The 21,918-nt window shown below is 44.6% G+C and overlaps 2 protein-coding genes across 2 annotated transcripts; one reads left to right on the forward strand and one right to left on the reverse strand.

The window, feature by feature from the left end:
• Positions 1 to 14,489: 14,489 nt before the first annotated feature.
• Positions 14,490 to 15,430, forward strand: LOC119302404. The gene has a single exon (XM_037579442.1). The coding sequence runs from the start codon at positions 14,678 to 14,680 to the stop codon at positions 15,131 to 15,133; it is 456 nt and encodes a 151-aa protein (XP_037435339.1). The 5' UTR covers positions 14,490 to 14,677; the 3' UTR covers positions 15,134 to 15,430.
• Positions 15,431 to 15,892: 462 nt separating this feature from the next.
• Positions 15,893 to 18,193, reverse strand: LOC119302403 (pentatricopeptide repeat-containing protein At2g13600-like). The gene has a single exon (XM_037579441.1). It carries the CDS (start codon positions 18,169 to 18,171, stop codon positions 16,372 to 16,374), a length of 1,800 nt encoding a protein of 599 aa, XP_037435338.1. The 5' UTR covers positions 18,172 to 18,193; the 3' UTR covers positions 15,893 to 16,371.
• Between the last annotated feature and the right edge of the window lie 3,725 nt (positions 18,194 to 21,918).

Genomic DNA, 21,918 nt, shown 5'->3' on the forward strand with positions numbered 1-21,918 from the left:
TTGCTAACTCTCAATCCCTCCATGGTTTCTTGCTAGTTTTTGAGGGAAAAGAGAGAGGAGATCTAGATCCACATTTCCTCCAATCACTTTCTCCTCTATGTGAGGGGAACTCCCTGGATCTAGATCTTGGAGTTCTTTGTGTTCTCTTTCTTGTTCTTCCTCTCATTTTCCTCCCTAGCATTAGTTGCTTCGGTGGGATTTGAGAGAGAAGGACTTGGGCGCTCCGTGTGCCCTTGCCATTGCATTTGGTGCATCGGTTTGAGTTCTCCACGGTGATACGTGGAAGTTACAAGTTGAGAAGCTTATTACTCTTGGGTGCTTGGTACCCTTGAGCTTGTTCCTCTTGGGTGCTTGGACGCCCTAGACGGTTGTTGGTGTTCGGAGCTCAATCATTGTGGTGTAAAGCTCCGGGCAAGCGTCGGGGTCTCCTATTAGGTTGTGGAGATCGCCCCGAGCAATTTGACGGGTTCCGGTGACCGCCCTCAAGGGTTGCCAAAGTGTACGGGTTCGGTGACCGCCCCCAAGGGTTGCCATTTGTACGGGTTCGGTGACCGTCCTCAAAAGTCCCTTAGTGGAATCACGGCATCTTGCATTGTGCGAGAGCGTGAGGAGATTACGGTGGCCCTAGTGGCTTCTTGGGGAGCATTGTGCCTCCACACCGCTCCAAACGGAGATTAGCATCCGCAAGGGTGTGAACTTCGGGATACATCGTCGTCTCCTCGTGCCTTGGTTATCTCTTACCCGAGCCCTTTTCTTATGCACTTTACTTCGTGATAGCCATATTGTTTCTTGTCATATATCTTGCTATCACATAGTTGCTTATCATTCTTAGCATAAGTTGTTGGTGCACTTAGGTGAGCCTAGTTGTTTTAGGCTTTGTGCTTGGCAAATTAACCGCTAGGTTTATTCCGCATTTGTTCAAGCCTAAACTGTAATTATTTTAAAACGCCTATTCACCCCCCCTCTAGGCGACATCCACGATCTTTCAAATTGTATCAGGGCCTCGTCTCTCTTTGTTAGGCTTAACCGCCTAGAGAGTAAAGATGTCGACTAGGGGATTAGGATTCTCTGACACTCTTAGTTTCGATGGCACAAATTTTGATGTTTGGGTAATTCGCATGTTTAATCTCTTTAGGGTCATGGACCCAAATTTAGAGCGAATTGTAGATATGGGGTTTTCTCCTCCAAAGGATCCCCAAAGATTATCTTTAGAGGATGAGAAAAACTCTTATCTCAATGCTCAAGCTTCTAATGTGCTTTTCGATGCTTTGAGCAATGTAGTTATATTTCAACTCATGTCGTTCCGGGATGCTCATGAGTTGTGGACAAAGCTTCAAGATAAATATGGCGTGTCCAAGTTTTGTGGGGATGATTGTTCTCCCTCCACATCCGGCCGTATAGTCTTCTCAACTTCTTCTACTTTACCTACATGTGGCTTGCCACAAGGTAATGATATGGTGAGTAGTGTTGGTCATTGCAATGATGATAGTATGTTTATTGTGGATGATCCTTCATCACTATCTTATTGCAATGCTCCTTCTTTGGGCTTTAACACTTCGAGAACTCCAAATGTTTCACATGCTTGTGTTGATAGTCCTTGCATATCATGTAGAAATTGCTTGACTAAATCCCATGATGATATGTTTACTATGTCTTATTGCCATGATAAAAATGCATATATGTCCTCAAATTGTTGTGCTAACAATGTAGAGGAAACCCAACACCCCATGGAACAAGATGTGGTCTTGAATGGTGCTTCAACGGATCCTACATCATCATCTATTGCATTTTGCCTTATGGCCAAGGCTTCAAAGGTATCTCCCACTTTGAATCCCAATATATCTTGTGATGATGGCAAGAGTGATGATGATGTTGATTATGATGAAGAGAATGATAATGTTGCCTCCTTAAAAACTAAGGGGGAAATGATTTTTAAAGCTCTTCACAAAAATAAACTTGCTCGTTCCAACTTCATGGAAATCATGTCTATTGCCATTGAAGGCAAGAAATACATTGAGGAGTTGGAATCTCATCTAGAGGAGCATGAGGTCACCATTGATAAAATGGAAACTCATGAGCGTGATTACGCAAATGAGATTGCAGACCTCTCTCAAGCTCTTGAACTTGAACAAACCACCAAGGAATCTCTTGAGGAGACTTTTGCTCTAAAATTATCTAGAGTAAGGGAATCTCATGATAGAGCTCTTGAGGTGGCCAATGATTTTGAAACTAAAAATGAGGAGCTTGAAGTTGCGCATGCTAAACTCCTTGAGAACTTTGAGCACCTCGAAAATGGCTCAAGGGTCATTAAGAGTGAGCTCATCAAACTCACCGAGTCTCATGCTCAACTTAAAGCTTCATATTCAGAAGAGCTTGCCAAGTTGTCTTCTCCTCTTGTTGCTAATGATGATGCTTGTGCTACTAACTCTATCTCTTGTGAAGCATCCATATTAAAGGAGAATGTTGAGCTAAGGGCTCAACTTGAGTTGCTATCTAGCAACTATGGGATGTTGTAAGAAAATCATGTAAAGCTCACAAGCTCTCATGATGATCTTCTAGTATCCCATAATGTGCTAAAGATAGCTCATGAGGCCATGCTTGCTAAGGTAACATCTAGTGAGCCTCATGTGGATACTAGCACTACTTTTGGTCAAAATGCTATATTGCCTTGTGCTAGTCCTCGCAATTCATCCATGCATAACATTGGTACATCTTGTGATGAATTGCTTTCCTTGCCTTGTTGCTCTAACGTTGAAGCTTATACTTCCTCTAGTACTTGTGTTGAGACTAACCATGTAGAGGAAATCAAAGAGCTCAAGGCCCAAGTCACTTCTTTGAAGAAAGACTTGGAAAAGAGTCATGAAGGGAAACTCACACTCAACAATATCTTGAGTGTGCAAAAACCCCCAATGACAAAGGTAGACTTGGATTCAACTCCAACAAGAAGAAGAAGTCCAAGGTGAACAAAAGGAAGGGCCAAAAACAAGTCAAGAATTCGGCCAAGATTGTTTGCTTCAAGTGCAAAGTAGAAGGGCATCATGTTAGATCTTGCCAATTGAAGAAGAAGCCCACTAATGACAAGCAAAAAGGGAAGCGGCCACAAGTTCACTCTCATTCTCAACCTCAAATTGAAGAAAAGCCTCTTCCCAAGAAGACTCAAGCTTATGCTTCTCAAGTTGAGAAATCAAGTGAGAAGAAAGTGAAGAGTAGACATTGCTACCTATGTCGCGAGAAAGGTCACCTCGCCTCTTCATGCACTAGTGGTAACCTATCCAACCCAATTATTATTGATGATGTCTATTCTCTTGGGAAGGATAAGGTTGGCAATGTGGTTGCCAAGTTTGTTGGTACTCAAAGTGGTTTGAAGCAAAGAACCATTTGGGTAGCCAAGCCTATTGTGACTAACCTCTTAGGACCCAACTTGGTTGGGGACCAACAAGCTCAAACTTGATCAATAGGTGATGTTGGAGGTCATTGGAGACTTGGCTACATTATGAAGAATTAAGGGGACTTCATCATTCTTATTGTCTCAAGCCAAGTCATCCGGATTATCAAGTTTCTATCTTACATCCAATGTTCCTCCTTGCGGTAACTCGTGCTTAAATTGTGTACATTGATAGTTACTTTCCCCTTTGCATGTTTGGTTTCGTTCCTTGCATGTGTTTGTATATGTTGTGCTTTTAACTTGATTATCTTGACCAGTCAAGTATGTGTGTGTTGGTTTGCACATCATGTACGTGTGTGTCGTGCGTAGAGCCTTTATGCTTCTTATTCATATCTTAGTTGGCTCTTGTGAGAGATTAATAGAATATCCCATTATGGGGGAGTGATGTGCTTTGTGCACTTCACAATCCTATAAAGGTGGGTACATGGGGAATACCACTTAGTATTGATATTGCAAGCTTATCTAGTCGCTATGTGGTATGTCTTCTCATGAGAAATTCAAGTTCTAAATAGTCCATTAATTATCTCTTGTTGGATCCTCTTATTTTGCCTCTTGTTTCTCTTTAATTGGTATCACATTATGGGGGAGTAATATGCTATGTGTATATTACTAGCCTAGAAAATGTGTACATTTGAGATATTGTCACCTAGAATTGATACTGTAAATTATCTTGTTCCTAGATGGCATGTTAGCTCTACAAGTTGCATTTTGCTTTTTGTTTGGTGTGAAGATGATGTCGGATATCCTTGTTATCTACCACTGGGAATTTTTTCCGTTTACTTCTTGTCTTTTGACAATTGGTACTCACTTTTGTGGTAGAATCTATTGATCATCTTTACATTGGCTTTTTCTTTTTATTTGCCCTTTCTCTTGCCAAGGTTTGTATCAACTCCCTTTGTCTTCCATACCACTTGTGGATATTGTGTAGTTCTTGATCTTGTCTAGTATTTTCTAGATATAGTGAAAGTGGTGATCCCACCTTGTGCATTTTGTATTCAAATGCAAATTCTCTATAATGCACTAGTTTTGGGGGAGCTATCCTATTTTCTATAAAACACTCATCGTGCAATCCTTATCAAGTGTGTGTTGGTGGAAGGCAAGCCATTTTCGTTTTGGTACTTTGTGCCATCATGAAACTTTGTAGAGAGCTTGGTTTGTTTGGAACCATCCTCTCTTTTGGGAGTTTGATGTCTCTTCTTTGTGTATATCAATGGATATCTCATTCCTTGTTGTATCTTTTATGGATACCCTCCAAGTGATGATTTATTCATTTGGTATCTTTTCTTCGCTTGGTATTTTTTTGTCTTTTGGTCTCGGTTCTTGAAAGTCTTGAGCATGCATATTTACTTCTTGTAGTTTCTTTGGCATGTTTTCTTTCTTTGACCCAATATATAGGGGAAACTCCTCCATGTCTTAAATTGGATGAGATGTGCATGTAATTCATTTTCATATCTATATGCACATATTTATGTGGAGTTTGTCCTATGTGTTGTTGGTTCTCTAACTCTTTGGTCCCAATGAGTTTGGGTACCATTTTGTTTGTGTTGTTGTTCTAGGAACAAGTGGAGATGCATTGGATTCTCGGCTCACTCACAAGGAAGGTGGTGTCACCATGTGATTATTGGAGTCAAGCTAGGATGATCAATGAACTACTATCTACCTTTAATTGGTATCTACTACATCCTTCCAATGTTATCTCGGTAACAAGTATCTTCATATACTTCATGCACACTTTCTTGCATCAACCTTGTGTAGGTTGTATCATGGCATGTTATTCATTCCATCTTGTGATACTTGTTTCCTTTCTCAAAGCATCTCAACGATGATCTCATGTTGCTAGTTGCGATGTCTTTGATGGTTGTGTAGTAGGAATTCATTTATATACAATAAGACCTTATCTAGCCATGTGCTATGCTTTCAAGCAAATATCTTGTTGGTATATTTATGATTTCCTTGTGGATATCTTGTTCCTCGTGTTGCAACTATTTCGGGTGTACATCCTTCTTTGTAGACATATATCATCATGATTTCGTCAACCTAGAATCTTATACACTTGAGAAAAGTTGCATATCTAGTTGATATCCTTTCTTTCACGTCCACCTTGTCTTTCTTACGTTATTTCTTTGGTGGCTCCGTGAAAGCTTTTGCCTTGAGTGCGTGTCTTATCTCGTTGCATCTTGATGCACTCTTGTGTGGTGAAGATTATTTTCCTCATGCTTATCTTTACGAGGCTTTTGCCATCTTAATTGGTATCCCTCGCCTTGATGAGGCTTTCATCTTCTATCTTCACCATGGGTTGTCACAAGCATAGGTTCTTTATGCTTATTAGTAAGCTTGTGAACCCATTTGCTAGTTGTGTGTGGGAATGATAGGCCTTGCACCGTGTGCCTCATTCTTTCAAGACTTTATTGATGCTTAACGCTCATCCGTACATTAGTCTTCTCAAGTGCATTGCCTTGACTCTCACACATCATTTTGGTTGAGCCCATTTTTAAGTTGCCTCTTTCACTTGTTGCTCAACCATGTGTTAGTTGCAAGTACTAGGCTTAGTTTCCTATATGCTCACTTGCACTTGTTGTAAGTTTCTATTGATTTTGGGGGAGCTATGATCCTATTTTGTGCACTTTGTATCCAAATACAAAAATTCTTGATGTGCACAAATCATGGGGAGCTTCTCTAGGTTCTTTAGAACACTCCTCTGCTCATATCATAATATCTTTCTTTCTTGTGGCTCGTAGGATCATTGGCCTAGTTGGTTCAATTGGTATCTTTTGATAGCTTGCTTCAATTGGTATCTTTTGATCGCTTGATTGCTTGTGTCTCTGTCGATTATGTCTTTGTGGCATATCTTCCTTTAGCAATCTTTGGGTCTCAATATAGTTTGTCTTCCTCCAAGTATTTACCGTTGGTTATGTGTATTTCTTTCCACTCTCTTGTTGAGAAATACACAACTTCTGGAGGAACTCAATCTATATTGGCCTTCTAAGCTTTTCACCCATTTTGGCAATCGATGCCAATGGGGGAGAAGTTTCAGAGAGTTTTGTGGAGGTTTCGGAGAGTTTTGTGGAGAAGTCTTTAGAGTTTTCTCCTTTCTTTGGTTTTGTTCCTAAGCATTTGCATCTCATACGCATGCATTATTGGTTGTTGCATTGCATGGTGATGCATAATTCCTTGTATTAAACTCTCTTGAAAGTAATTGTCACCAATTACCAAAATGGGGGAGATTGAAAGAACATGCGGTGCCCCCATGTTTGGTTTTGGTCATTGATGACAATCTCTATGGACTAATGGTTGCCTTGAGTTATATTTGAAGGTTTTTGTCCATAGGCTTTTCTTGGAGTACATGTGTTGGTTTCAAGGAGAGTTTGTGTCGACCAAGGTGCTATTCAAGGAATTACCTAAAGAGTGGTCTTGTGAGAAGTTGATCAAGACTAAGTCAAAGAGTGAATCAAGTTGACCAACCCACAAAGCATAGAGGATGTACCGAGAGGGATCAAGTGATCCCATGGTATGGTAAGCATTGTCAATTACGCTTTGTGTACTAACCCATGGTCTTTGTGAGGGTTCTTTGTGGGGTTAGGTTGCGGTGTGCAAGTTCAAGTGGAGCATCACGAAGAGATCAAATGCTTGAGGCTTGCCGTCCTTTGTGGTGACAATGGACTTGTGAAGATGTGCGGAAGAGTGGCTCACCCATAGTGGAGTATGGGGGAGCAATCAACTAGTCTTCATCAAGTCAACACAATCAAGAAAGGTTGCGGTGTGCAAGTTCAAGTGGAGCATCACGAAGGGATCAAATGCTTGAAGCTTGTCGTCCTTTGTGGTGACAATGGACTTGTGAAGATGTGCGGAAGAGTGGCTCACCCATAGTGGAGTATGGGGGAGCAATCAACTAGTCTTCATCGAGTCAACCCAATCAAGAAAGGTGGTCCAACTTGAGGGAGTCAAGATCGTCATCATCTAGCTCAAGTGGACCATGTGCAAGGCAAAGGTTTGCCCTTGATAGGTTTTCTATTTTACCGGTCTCATGATGGTAGTTGGGAGACCGGGTTATAGGATCGATTGCCGTACTATCAAGGGGGGCTCTCGATGAGTAGCTTGATCGTATCGTTCGCTGAGAGCTCAAACCATCGCATCCTTGCATCATCTTTCTTGGTTCTTGTTTGGTTCTCTTTGAGAGTCTTAGAGCTTATGGTCATCTTGTTGACAAGCTTGAGTTCATCGAAAACGGAGTTCGCATGCTTCTTCTATGATGTTTTCGTTGTTGGAGGTTTTGCCGATTCTTCTCGGTTGGAGGTTTCTCTCCTCTTTTTGTTAGGCATACCTCCCCTGCCTCTTCTTACTATAACCAGTCACTGTTTTGATGCTACTCGTCGTCTTGTTTCCAATAAGCTTGAATTTGCTCAATTCGGAGCTCATATGCAGAAGTTATGGCAGTTCTTGTTTTCTTAAGTGTGGTTTTGTTAGAGTCCCAGTGGTAGTACCGTGGTATCCAGCGGTAGTACCGCTGAGGGGTCACAAGCGGCAGTACCGCTCCGCAGCGGTAGTACCGGCGGTGACTCCGCAGCAGTACTACCGCTAGCTTATCAGGTCCCTACCGCGTCGATTCGAGGGGTCTTTTTCTGTGTCGGATTGTGCAGTACCTCACTGCGGCAGTAGTGCGGCAGTACTGCTCCTTAGCGGCAGTACCGCCCTTCCTCCGCGGTAGTACTGCCCGGTTCTCTCTTTCCCTTTACCCTTCGTTCTGCGCGCCAGTACCGCCGAAGGGAGCGGTAGTACCGCTTAACCCAGCGGTAGTACCGCTGTCTCCTGCGGTACTACCGCCCTAAGGTTCATGTTTTGTTGCTCCTTTTCCCTGTTTCTTCCACCTGAGCGGTAGTACCACTCGTGTGCGGCTGAGCACATAACGGTTGGATTTTTCCCCACCTATAAAAGGGGATCTTCTTCCCCAATGAACCTTATCCTTAGAGCTCGTGTTTTTCCCCCATTGTTGACATTCTTCGAGCTTGCTAACTCTCAATCCCTCCATGGTTTCTTGCTAGTTTTTGAGGGAAAAGAGAGAGGAGATCTAGATCCACATTTCCTCCAATCACTTTCTCCTCTATGTGAGGGGAACTCCCTGGATCTAGATCTTGGAGTTCTTTGTGTTCTCTTTCTTGTTCTTCCTCTCATTTTCCTCCCTAGCATTAGTTGCTTCGGTGGGATTTGAGAGAGAAGGACTTGGGCGCTCCGTGTGCCCTTGCCATTGCATTTGGTGCATCGGTTTGAGTTCTCCACGGTGATATGTGGAAGTTACAAGTTGAGAAGCTTATTACTCTTAGGTGCTTGGTACCCTTGAGCTTGTTCCTCTTGGGTCCTTGGACGCCCTAGACGGTTGTTGGTGTTCGGAGCTCAATCATTGTGGTGTAAAGCTCCGGGCAAGCGTCGGGGGTCTCCAATTAGGTTGTGGAGATCGCCCCGAGCAATTTGACGGGTTCCGGTGACCGCCCCCAAGGGTTGCCAAAGTGTACGGGTTTGGTGACCGCCCCCAAGGGTTGCCATTTGTACGGGTTCGGTGACCGCCCTCAATGGTCCCTTAGTGGAATCACGGCATCTTGCATTGTGCGAGAGCGTGAGGAGATTACGGTGGGCCTAGTGGCTTCTTGGGGAGCATTGTGCCTCCACACCGCTCCAAACGGAGATTACCATCCGCAAGGGTGTGAACTTCGGGATACATCGCCGTCTCCTCGTGCCTCGGTTATCTCTTACCCGAGCCCTTTTCTTATGCACTTTACTTTGTGATAGCCATATTGTTTCTTGTCATATATCTTGCTATCACATAGTTGCTTATCATTCTTAGCATAAGTTGTTGGTGCACTTAGGTGAGCCTAGTTGTTTTAGGCTTTGTGCTTGGCAAATTAACCGCTAGGTTTATTCCGCATTTGTTTAAGCCTAAACGGTAATTATTTTAAAACGCCTATTCACCCCCCCCCCTCTAGGCGACATCCACGATCTTTCAGGCGGCGTGCTGCGACCTAGCTCGGAGTGCAGGAGCCGGGAACAAGACGGAGATGGAGGTGGGGCTCTATTGGGCTTACTCCGGGACGAGAACCGGTTCAGACCTATAGTTTGCACCCATATTAGACCAAACTTTTTAAACCCATAACCAACTATACCCGACTTGGTTTTTCTGTGGACCCAAACTAAACTAAACTAAGAAAAAACTCAGTCCAAAAAAACCTGAACTGATCAAAACCTGAATAAAAACCAAACCATTTTACCCGGTTTTTTCAAAACCGTTCTCAGATTTACATACAGATGTATATGGATGCATTTTAAGTGTAGATTCATTCATTTTGCTTCATATGTAGTCCATTTAGTGGAATCACTACAAAAATATATATTTAGGAACGGAGGGGTACATACATAAGAGCATCTTCGGGTATAGGAGCATCTTCAATAGTAGATTTGATGTAGTAAAACTTATAGCAATGTAAAAAGGATTATAAGGTATGAGAGAGAAGGTTTTTGGGAATTGTGACTGTTGTTGCTTTTTCAGATGGCTCAAAAATGATGCACAAAAATTGGAAAGCAATTGAAACATGAGATCCGGGGGTGAGGAGGCCGGGATGTGGATATGACGCTCGTCGGGAGCTAAGCTTGATTTCGACTGGCAGAGGTCACCACGCTTAGATTGTCGTGCGTATGATTTTTGAACTATTTAAAATAAAGTGCTCCAATGCACCTGTGCTCCAAAAATTCACACTCAAGAAATAAGTCACTCTGGTGATTTTGATGATGTGTCACCCGCAAAAAAAAAGTAACTATACATGAGCTACACAAAAATGATAAATCATTATTCTGAAAATGATGAACAATGCATATATTGTTCGCTAATTAGCAATCATTGTTTTTTCATTTTTATGTATCTCACATGTTTATTTATTTCATCACCAAACTTTACATGTAATATACATCCATATGAACATGCTAAATTGTTTTTCATTTTTTATACTTTTAAATGTGATTTTTGAACTATTCAAAATAAAGTGATCTGATGCACCCGTGCTCCAAAAATCCACACTCATGGGTTAAGTAGGTACTAGTAGCAAAAAGAAATGCATGATATGCATCTGTAGTACTCCAATAGAAATTGCTTTGGTAGGACGAATATCCATTCATTGTACAAAAAATATCGTTATTGGATAAAAAAATGATACGACAAAAGTGTGTCATATAAACAATTCAAAAAATACTTGTTCTGATTTTATGCAACATACAATGTGTGTTGCCTAAATTAATGGGGCACAATGCACATGATACCAGTTTAGTACAATAATAACTCCCCAATGCAATAGTGTGGCACTTTATTTGTTCATTTGTAGAATCTCAATACACGGTTGTCGCTTGGATTTATGCAAAATTAATTTTTCTTCTCTTTTTCATGTGCTATGATTTGTATCATAAGGTTGCTCGTAATGGAAGTATTATAAACAGTACCATGCATGCCAACTAATAGACTTTTTTTTATGACGTGGCACACAACTAAATAAGGAAATAGAGGGTGTGGTATCATATCATATTAAATATTGTATTATTTTATGTCATGCAGGACAATTAATAATGCAATCTAAGATACTACTTTATGATACTATACATTACGAAAGTAATGGCATACACTAGTATCATATACATGTTACTAGTATATAATACTTCCCATCACGAGCAGCCTAATAGTATGATATTGCAACTCTCTTTTACATCATCAATTGCAGTGCCATGTGATATTTCTGCTTAGACACACGGCGTGCTTAATTACCCACTCTCTAGAGGTTTTGAATTGGTCTTCAAAGGTAGTTTTGACTGAGCAAGTCAGTGCCCGTATCACTTTATTTTGTCCGTCCGTGATGATAACAAAATCCCCATGTTACCGCGAAAAAGGTCCCATAGTGCGCACTAGAGAGATAAAATGTGCAGACGTAGAAAAGTGGAGGGAAAAATGACAGAAAGGAGGATCGTAGTGGGGCTTGGGAATGTGCTGATGGCTACTTGATGTGATGGACGCGCTTTTGTTGTCTTGCGCTAGATTCGGCCTCCTGCTTACGTCGTGCGAACGAGAAAAACAGCTCATGCTTGCTCAAACACTCTAGCCGGCCATGCCATAATGTGGTGTGGACGCCTTTCTTTTTACAAAGTTTACCCTTGACATATTAAGAAAATAGTTTTCATGGTAAACATAATCCTTTATACTCCCTCCGTTCTAAATTACTCGTCGCAGAAATGGATGTATTTAGAATTAAAATACATCTAGATACATTCATACTTGCGACAAGTAATTCAGAACGGAGGGAGTACATAAGAGAGACTCATCCTCACTAACTTATTTATCTCAACATGTAAACATTCCACCTCATCATACAACTATGAATAGAATAAGACTCATCTCACCCGCAAAAAAAAAGACCCACCTAAACATGTGGTTATGCATGGGAAAAGACCCACCACAGCATTCAACCAGACATGAGAAAATGTTTTTCATTCAGTTATTCTACTTATTTTCAACAAATATCGTTACAGCTATACATAGGTAAATATAATAAGTCATATGTATATTTTAAATTTTTTGTGCTCATGTTGCCAATCCAAATTTTCATTAACCAATTCTCGCAGTAATGCACGGCGTATCCTCTAGTAATTATAGATTGCATGAAGAAATTTCATAAACTTCCACAACATGAGTCACTTCTTTTTGAGTTCCTCTTTTTTGTTGCAGAAAGACACAAGGCCATACATTAGATAAAACATCCCTTACAAGAACATCATTATATTGAAAGAATATGAAATCACAAGCAAGTCCTTAATGTAATCAACACATCTTTCCTTCTGCATCCACCGGCAGTACGCCGTGAGTAAAGCTTCTTGCTGCATACGAGAGCAACCGTCAAGAAGCGGCGGCTGGGAAATCGTCAATGTACACCTGAAGACACCAACGACCACAATCTGAGCAAATCACCATCCCGGAGAAGTTGGCACCGAGAAGGGATAGAAGATAATCTCATCTCCGATCGAAGCGAGGAGGGGGGCACAAACCTCGTAAGTTCCCTGACGAGGCACATCTAACTGAGCCACATTGGACGGAGAAGAAACCGGAGAACAAAAACACGCCGTGACGCCGTTCCCTCCATAGGACGCCGCAAATCACGTAGATGAGACGAAGACAAAGGCAAGTCCCAACATCTGGCCCTGGTTGAAGCTCAACATGCTCTCGGAGAGCTGGATCTCTAGATTCATGTATATACTACGTGTAACACCAAGGTAACGCTATGTACTATACTCATTCATTTGGGTTTATATTCTTACAATGAAAACAAATCAAGAAAAGGTTTACCACGTTATGAAAAATAAACTTAACTTGGTGCAAAGAAAAATCTTATTTTTGCTTGTGTGCATGCGAATTCATGTTACGAGAAAAATGGTAATGTAATTTTTATGTCATTTTACTATAATCTATTCTTTTGAGGGTTTTACATACTTAAGTTGACACACGAACAAACCATGAGCTAACATTTTGCCAACTAATGGCACTAAATGTAAAGCTTGATTTTGTGATAATTATGGTCATACTCGAGATGGCCGAAAGGACAGGTACTTTCAAAACATTAACCAAACACGTGTTATGTACTATGTATAGATTATCATAAATGTTGCAATTTAATAGTTTCCGAAACCTACATATGTAGACCATGTAAAGCAACATGCATAACACAACAAAGGTGCACGTTTAGGCGTATAGAAGAATTATTTATTAATAACAGAAGAATTACTTATTAATTAAGCATAAAACGATATGGTGCAATGGGTGTTTTCATAGATTGGTAGTGATGATAATTTGGTATCATCATCATATAGTGCTAATGGAGTGGGGTTGTTTTCGGGCTGTCCCCCATACTTATCACCACTACACGAGCAAAAAAAATGGGATGATGTTTCATGTTTCAGTTGCAAAGTTGGCAACATGCAAATGATTCTTAGCTCCACTACATTCTATAAAAGATAGCACAAGCACAACATGGATTAGGCCTGTGCCCAAGATGTTGGGCCCCACATGCATGCATGCTAATGTTTCTTGACCTCATACTTACATGAGAAAAGTATATTTTTCGTCTCTTAACTCTTGGCGGAGTCTAGATTTGGTCCCTCAACTTCGAAACCGGACAACTTACATCCCAACTACCGAAACCGAACAATGTTCGTCCCTAATATCAGTTTTGACTGGTTTTGGTGTTGTCTCACCCTGGTTTTGACCAATGCTGACTCAAGTTCACGTAACTTTTCAAATGTGTGATGGTGGTGCGTAAATTTTCTTTTGTGATCATAACTTTTCCCCATTTGTTCAGTGTTTTTTTTTCTTTGTGTGTATCAGTTTCTTTCTTTCTGTGTGCCTGTGTCTGCGTGCATGTGGGTGCATGTTTGTGCTCGTGCATGAGATAACAACACTGAAATGAGGTGCAATTCATTTCCGTGCCAAGAGATAACTAATATATGACGCTATTGGTTTATTATTTGAGCACTGGATATGACGTGGATGTGTACACGCAAGTTATATGCAGTATGTGTGAAAATCATATTATTTTCTAAAAATTACAGTACTACTACATTATCATTATTGTAATATTGTGAAACACTGTAAATTTTGTGATGCTTGTGTGCAATTTTTCAGCATAATTTGTTTTAAGCTTATTCATTCTCTTTCTTCTTGTAGGGCAATACCGATCACCTTCAGTCTCTTATGGTTTTGTGATAATTTTCTTAGTTTACGGGCTTTTTTACTAAGAAAAATGGTGACCCTTCCCCGTAAAAAAAGGAGGAAAACAAGTGAGGCGCAAAACTAATTGGCCATTACAAGAGCGAGCGCACTTTCATGAGGCTCTTGTGTAGCTTGCTGTTGTATTGAGGCAACTTCACTTCACTTAGGTAGGCCAAAGTCTAAGGCCGCTTTACTAAAAGGCAGAAATAGAATTTGTCACAAAAATGAAAGTGAGTAGAGCAATGGCATTCGTGAAATAAGCTCTTAAATATTTGGACATTCTCTACCATCACTTCTTTAAATAGAGCACTCCACTGGTCCGTGCAACCCCCCACTTACACAGACAGACACACTGGCACAGGAGCACTTGCGAATTGTGATCTTTCCATTGCGCGTGCTTCCCTCGTAGCTCACCACCAATCTGCTCGCAGCCCAGCTCATCGTCGGCCATGGGGAACTGCCTGGTGATCCAAGACAGAAAGGAGATCAAGGTGATGAGCGTCGGCGATGGCGAGATCCTCAAGGCGCTCCCGCCACCCCTCTCTAAGGGCGCCGTCGCACGGGTCTCTGGCTCCGACACCGATGACGCGCTCCGGGCGCAGAAGCAACACCTCGACGTCCGGGTGGGCGACTTGGGGCAGCTGCATCGTTTGTTCCCCTCCGACGTGAAGGCACCTTCCGCTGTCGCTGACCCTGGAGCCGTCATGAGGGTGAAGCTGGTCATCAGCAAGCAGGAGCTCAGGCGGATGCTGGGCAAGGACGACCAGGCCGTCTCCCTGGACGACATGGTGGCTCTCATGCGAAGAGGATCGGAAGATCAGCACCAGGAGGAGATCGGTTGCTGCAGAGGGTGGCGGCCTGCCTTGCACAGCATACCTGAAGGAAGCGGTGATTTATTCTATTAGCAGAAGAATTAACTGGCGATTTTGGGAGCTTGCTGGAGAAAATGCATATTGGATAATAAGCATAAGAAAATATGCATGTGTGTATGTATATATTTATATATTCACATAGGAAAACAGAGATCATAGTTGGCTAGATTTGCTAGTAGTTTTGAGATAGGGGTTATCTTCAGGTTGTCTTGTTAGGTAGGTGCATGCATCCATGACAAGGTGAAGATAGTCTTGGAAATCAAACGAGACAGTATAAACTTAATTATTGATGGCATATACTCGTTGTTAATAAGCTTTTTTTTCCCATTATTTCACACGTGTTCTAGTTTGCTATGTGTCAGTAATGCCAAGCCTCACCCTTCTTGGCGATCAAGATTCATCAAACAGAGAATAATTTTGGGCATGTATAATGGTTGATAAGTTAGTTTTATTTTAAACCTGTCATGTAGTCTAGAGAAGGCCATAAAAATACGATGTATAATGGATTATTCATTATATCTCTAGTAACTAGTCTATACCTAATATGTGCTTAGAGATATGGTTGCTAAGAGATCATCTCTTAATTAAGAGAAGGTAAGCCTTTTTTCTGGCTTCTCTCTCCACCTCATCATTTATCTCACATGACACTTCCTAGGATAACACGGGAAATGCCCTTTGGCTCTCAGTTGATTTATCTGAGCAAAAGGCTTCGCAGAAGTAGTTTCAAACATACTGTAACTCACCTGTTTGTCAGGAAAATTGACTTGCACAGAGGAACAATGACCCACGATGTAGGCAACACCGACTTGTCCAAACTATATAATCATAATTCGAGTCAGGATCAGTAGAAGTGACGAGAAAATATAACCATTGTTGGCAGAAGTCCTAGCTCACTTCTACTTCAATGAATACATATCCCTTTTTCTGCAGAAATAAGTCAAACAGATATCCAACAGCTTAGCAGATACTGAACTGTATACGGATTGCTGGCATATAACACACACACCTCCATGTGTTGCTAGTGGTGTTTAGTAGTATGCTGAAGCGGTGGGTAGGGCTATTTAAATGGATCAAATCATACTGGTTCTCCTGAGATTGCTGCCTCAAGTACTGTGCAAAGAAATTAGGCTCTGAAGTTCCTTTGCGGCCTCATGCCTCAGAAACTGGAACACTGCCATTTCAAAGATGCTGAAGGCAAAACAGTGAACATCTACTGGCATGCTTCGTGTAGCATTCTTGTTCTGATGATTCTTTGGGAAGGCATGACACTCTCAGCACAGCGCAAGCTGGTCTTCAACAGGATCCACTACAACACGCATATGATCAAAAAGTTTGTCCAGCGTCCCATATATCTCATTTGCCTCACAGTGAGACGTGTCATCAGCAACAAACATGTGCTTCGCATTCCGCACCTCGATCCAACTGCAAGCTTGGTCCTTCCTCAGACCCTTCTCCTTCATAATCCCCCTGATACGGCGGGCATCATCCCACTGACCTGCCGCTGCATAAATGTTTGACAACATGACATACCGACCGCTGTTTCCAGGCTCCAACTGGAAAAGGGACTCCGCCACTTTCTCTGCAATCTCAATATTGCCGTGAACACGGCATGCGCCAAGAAGCGCTCCCCACGACCCAGTTGTACCTGGACCAATCCTGGATGACAAATCTTTGATGAACTCGCTTGCTTCTTCCAGTTGATGGTTCCGACCAAGAGCATCTATGAAGGAGGCATAGTGTTCAGCCCTTGGTTCAACACCATGGTACTTCATTGATTCAAGAATCTGACGGCCATCAGAGACTAGACCGGCATGACTGCAAGCCGTTAGGACAGCAAGAAAAGTAACATAGGTTGGCTGCACTTCAGCTTCAAGCATCCTTTTGAACACGGCAAGCGACTGCTTCCCCTGGCCATTGTGCGAGAACCCTGTCACCATGGAGTTCCAGGAGATGAAGTCCCTTTCAGGCATCCCTGCAAACATTAACATGGCAGTCGCCATGTCACCGCACTTGGAGTACATGTCAATGAGGGCATTGTGGATGAAAATGTTGAAAGGGTCTGAACCGATGCAGCGGCGCAAGATGAAACCATGCACTTCCTTCCCTCGAATAACAAGCCCGAGCTTGGCGCATGCACCAAGAGACGACACCAAAGCAAACGGTGTTGGTGCCATCCCCTGAACCAGCATCTGTCGAAAAAGTTCCAGAGCAGCATCCTCCTCATCATTCTGCTCGTGCCCAGAGATGAGTGCCGTCCATGCAATTGTGTCCTGCTCCGGCATCATGTGAAATACCCGGACTGCCTCATCGAGCCTCTTCGCACGGCAGTACCCTGCAATCATCGATGTCCAAGAGACCGTGTCCCGGATGCTCATCTGGTTGAACAACGTCCTGGCGTCCTCCATCCTCCCGGCCTTGCTGTACGCATCCACCATTGCATTGGCCATAATGACCGTCACCTCCAACCCCGACACCACTACGGCGCCGTGCATCTCTCGGAGTGGCCTCACGGCTCCCATCCCAGCGCACGCGCTCGCCACGCTGACCACTGCAAAACGGTCGACGGCCACCTCCGGCCCCAGGCACCTGTCCCTGGCCAACCGGGCAAACACGCGGAGCGCTTCCCCCTGCCGGCCGTGCCGCGCGAGGGCCGAGATGACGGTGTTGTAGGATACTACGTTGCGAGAGGGGGCAGGCATCGCGTCGAGCAGGTGGAGGGCGTCGGGGAGGGTGGCGGGGCCGCGTGAAAGCGCGGCCAGGAGGTTGTTGTAGGAATGGGCATTCCTGTACGGGAGTTCTTCGAAGGCTGCGCGGGAGGCCGCCGGGGAGTTTAGCGTGGCGTAGAGCTCGATGAGGCGGTTGGAGAGGAGGGTGTGATGGTTGAGCGCCGTCTTTACGAGGAGCGCGTGCGCGGCACGGCCTAGGCGGCGGACGTCGCCCACGGAGATGGCGCGCTCGATGAGGTCGAGCACCGTCGCGACGTTGAAGCCGGCGGCGGTGGCGAGTGGAGTAGCCGTGCGCGTGGGGCATGGCGGCAGGTGGACGGCGAGCGTCGGCGGGAGACGGCGCATGCCAGAAGCAGAGTAGCGGCAACTATCGGGCCGGCGGCCCATACCGTACCAGATGCTGCCCAGTCTTGGGCCACGAAGGCTCGCACAAACTTGGGTTGAAAGTGAAACCGTCCAACCTGGTCCTCAAGGGGGTTTCTCGTACGTCGTCGTCGTCATCTAAGAACTTTTGTCCCCTCGCTTTCAGCTGCCAGCGCTGAGAGGTGGGGGACCTCAAATCTCAAGATCTAGATCTCTATGTTCTTCATCGACATGTAGTGATCATCATAGTTTTATACTCCTCCCGTTCCTAAATATTTGTCTTTCTAGACATTTCAAATGACTACTACATACGGATGTATGTAAACATATTTTAGAGTGTAGATTCACTCATTTTGCTCCGTATGTAGTCACTTGTTGAAATGACTAGAAAGACAAGTATTTAGAACGGAGGGAGTAGAATATAATTTTTCTCTCGTTTTTTTCGCAATGCCATAAGATTAGAGAATTTTCTGTCCTCGCAGATTCGACTATTCGAATCTGATGAGTTTATATTGTTGTGTCAAACTTTTTTTGTTGGTTTGATTTTTTGTAGAGATGAACTTTTTAATCGAGACCATGATGAAAATATAGTGATTCGACGACCTACACTTCTATTATTGAGCGACTCAATGCGCTTTCAAAATCATTATTGGTAATGTTCGTGCGGGTGAAAAAGTGACAACATCGTTCCTCCAGTCTAATTACAACCTCTTTACCAAAGTCTTTGGAGTATTTCTTCGAATGGAGATTGATACCGCGAAGGAGTTTACAAGAGATTTCATTGTAATTTTTAGTCATAGGACTTTGTATTTTATTGGATCTTATATTCAAATCAGAATGTCTGTAATTGTTATGAGTATCAATGAAGTTAGAGTTGTTTCGTAAGAAAAAGACAGAGAGATGTAATGTATGTGGCCGTTCTTTATTGTGACCTAACAATAAAGCACAAAGTGCTTTGCCTACTTATTGTAGAATATGTGAATTGCATGATATATTGCTCTTCGTGCATATGCACGTATATATGATGCACAAAGGTGGGCCACGAACCTCAACTATACAAGAAACTAGAAGGCGTCGAGGAGCTCGCGTCACCGGTGGGGGGAGGAACAGCCGGGGGTACCTGCTGAAACGGAAACACATGCTCATCAAAGTAAACGTGTCGGGAAGTGAACACACGGTGAGAGACGGGATCGTAGCACCGATATCTCTTGGAGTTAGAGGGATAGCCGATGAAGATGCAAGCGACAGAACGAGGTGCGAGTTTGTGAGGAGCGGAGTCGGCAGTGCAAGGATAGCGAAGGCACCCGAAAATATGCAAGTCATCATAAGATGTGGCGTACCGAAGAGAAGATGGTGAGGTGCATAGTTCCACCGTGGGCGGCAAGGGCGAAGGTTAAGAAGTGAAACAGTAGCGAGTGCGTCCGGCCAGAAACGAGGCGGCGCATTAGCATGGAACAGGAGCGTGCGAACGCAGTCGTTCAGAGTGCGAAGGACGCGTTCGGCTCGACCGTTCTGCTGTGAAGTATACGGGCATGTGAGATGAAAAACTATGCCGTGGTGCGACAGAAAAGTGCGAAAAGCAAGGTTGTCGAACTCTTTTCCATTGTCAGTCTGAAGAGCAAGGATGGGACGTCCAAACTGCATGCTGACATAGGAGTAAAAAGTCATCAAAATGGAGAGTGCATCTGACTTCCATCGTAAAGGAAACGTCCACACATAGTGAGAATAATCATCAAGGATAACCAGATAATATAAATAGCCCGAATTACTAGGAACCAGAGAGGTCCACACATCGCTATGAATCAACCGAAAAGGAAAAGAAGCTATGGTGGTGGAGTTATTAAACGGGAGGCGAACATGTTTGCCGACACGACAGGCATGACAGGTGTGATCCTCTATCTTATTACAACTGAAACTGAAACTCCTAGGAATATGACGAAGTGTGACGGGGTTGGGATGACCCAAACGAGCGTGCCAGAGATCGACGCCGGCGGAGAGAGCAACCGGTGTAGTGGTGGAGGTGGACGGCGAATGCACCGGATAGAGCTCATCGAGGCTGTTACATCGGTGAAGTACCATCCTGGTTCGAGCATCCTTGACACAAAAACTAAGCTCATCAAATTCAACAGTAACAGGATTTTCACGGGTTAAACAACAAACGGAAACAAGATTTTTAATAAGATGAGGTGACACAAGTATGCTAGACAGCGTAATAGGCATGGAATTAGAAGGAAAAGAAATGTGCCCGACATGTGTGATAGGGAGGGTGGAACCGTCACCGACCATGATGCGGCGGTCGATGGTGACGGGAGTGAAGGAGGCAAGATTACCAGATGAGCAAACATATGAGCCGTAGCCCCGGTGTCCATGTACCAATCACCGCCTCCAGTGTAGTTGTTTGGCGTAGGTGCGGTGTGCAGCGCGGCGAGGAGCGCCGGATCCCAAGGCGCCGGTGGTAGGGCCGGCGAGGGCGGCGGCGGGGCCGTAGGGAGATCGTAGGCGCCGCTCAGCTGCGGCAGTGGGTATCCTCCCTACGGCTACGGAGCCGCGTAGTACGCCTGATGCGCCAGCGGGCACGGCACGGGAAGGGTCGGTGCAGGAGCCCGTGGAACCGGCATGGTGTAGGCATGAACGACACTGGTCCACAGGTTGTAGCCGGAGGCCCACAGAGGGGGCACCTAGAACTGCTGCTGCTGCTGACGGGGCTGGCCGGCGCCCTGCGGCTGCTGCTGCTGACCACTGCGGTGGCCCCCACCGCGCTGACCCTCGCGGCGTTGTTCGGCGGGAGGGACAGGCGGCCCATAGGGCAGCGGGAGCAGCCCCGGCTGCTGGGCGGCCGGGTACGGCGGCAGCGCTGGGTGGTGCTGCGGAGATGACGCGGCCGGGGCAGCTGGAGGCGCCGCGGAGGCACCGCGGGTGGTGTCGATGGAGAGAGCGGTGTGGATGGCCTGCACCTTCACCTGCTTCATCCGCCGCTCCTCCAAGCGGAGGAACGCAACGAACTTGGCGAAGGACGGGTTGGGGATGAGGCTGAGGTTCATCCCGGCGTTGCCGAAGTCCTCGTTGAGCCCGGCGGTGAGCGTGCTGAGGAGGAAGTCATCATTGATCTTCGCGCCAATATCGCGGAGCTCGTCAGCGAGAGTCTTCAGGCGGCAACAATAGTTGTCGACGGAGGTGTTGTCCTGGTGACACCCAAAAAACTCTTGCTACAAAAAAACGCGACGCTAGAAATGGTTGTTGGTGAAGAGCCCGTTCAGCTTGGTCCACACGGCGTAGGCATCATTACCGTCCGCCACGACCGTCTAGAAGAGGTCCGGCGAGATGGTGAGGAAGAACCAGCGGATGATCGTGGTGTCGATGGTGGACCAGTCATGGAACTCGAGGACGAGGCTGGAGTCGATGGTGCCGTCCACGTGGTCGGTGAGGTGATACTACCAGAACACGAGGGAAAAATACGTCTTCCACGTGTAGTAGGAGGAGTCCGCCTAGGAGAGACGAACCGGCACCCGCTCGAAGATGTTCAGGTTGCGGATGTCGTTCACGTCACGAGGGTTGGCGTCGGCAAACGGGTTAGAGTTGGAGGACTCGGAGGAGGTGATGGACGACATGGCGAGGGCGAGACGACACGGTTGTTGCGAAAAAAACTGAGGGGAAGAGGACGGTTACAACACGAAGCGGCGGCGGCACTGGGTAGCGGCGGCGGCTACTAGGTGGAGAGGCTCAGAGTCA

The sequence above is a fragment of the Triticum dicoccoides genome, chromosome 5A (genome assembly GCF_002162155.2).
Source record: "Triticum dicoccoides isolate Atlit2015 ecotype Zavitan chromosome 5A, WEW_v2.0, whole genome shotgun sequence".
Classification (NCBI taxonomy): domain Eukaryota; kingdom Viridiplantae; phylum Streptophyta; class Magnoliopsida; order Poales; family Poaceae; genus Triticum; species Triticum dicoccoides.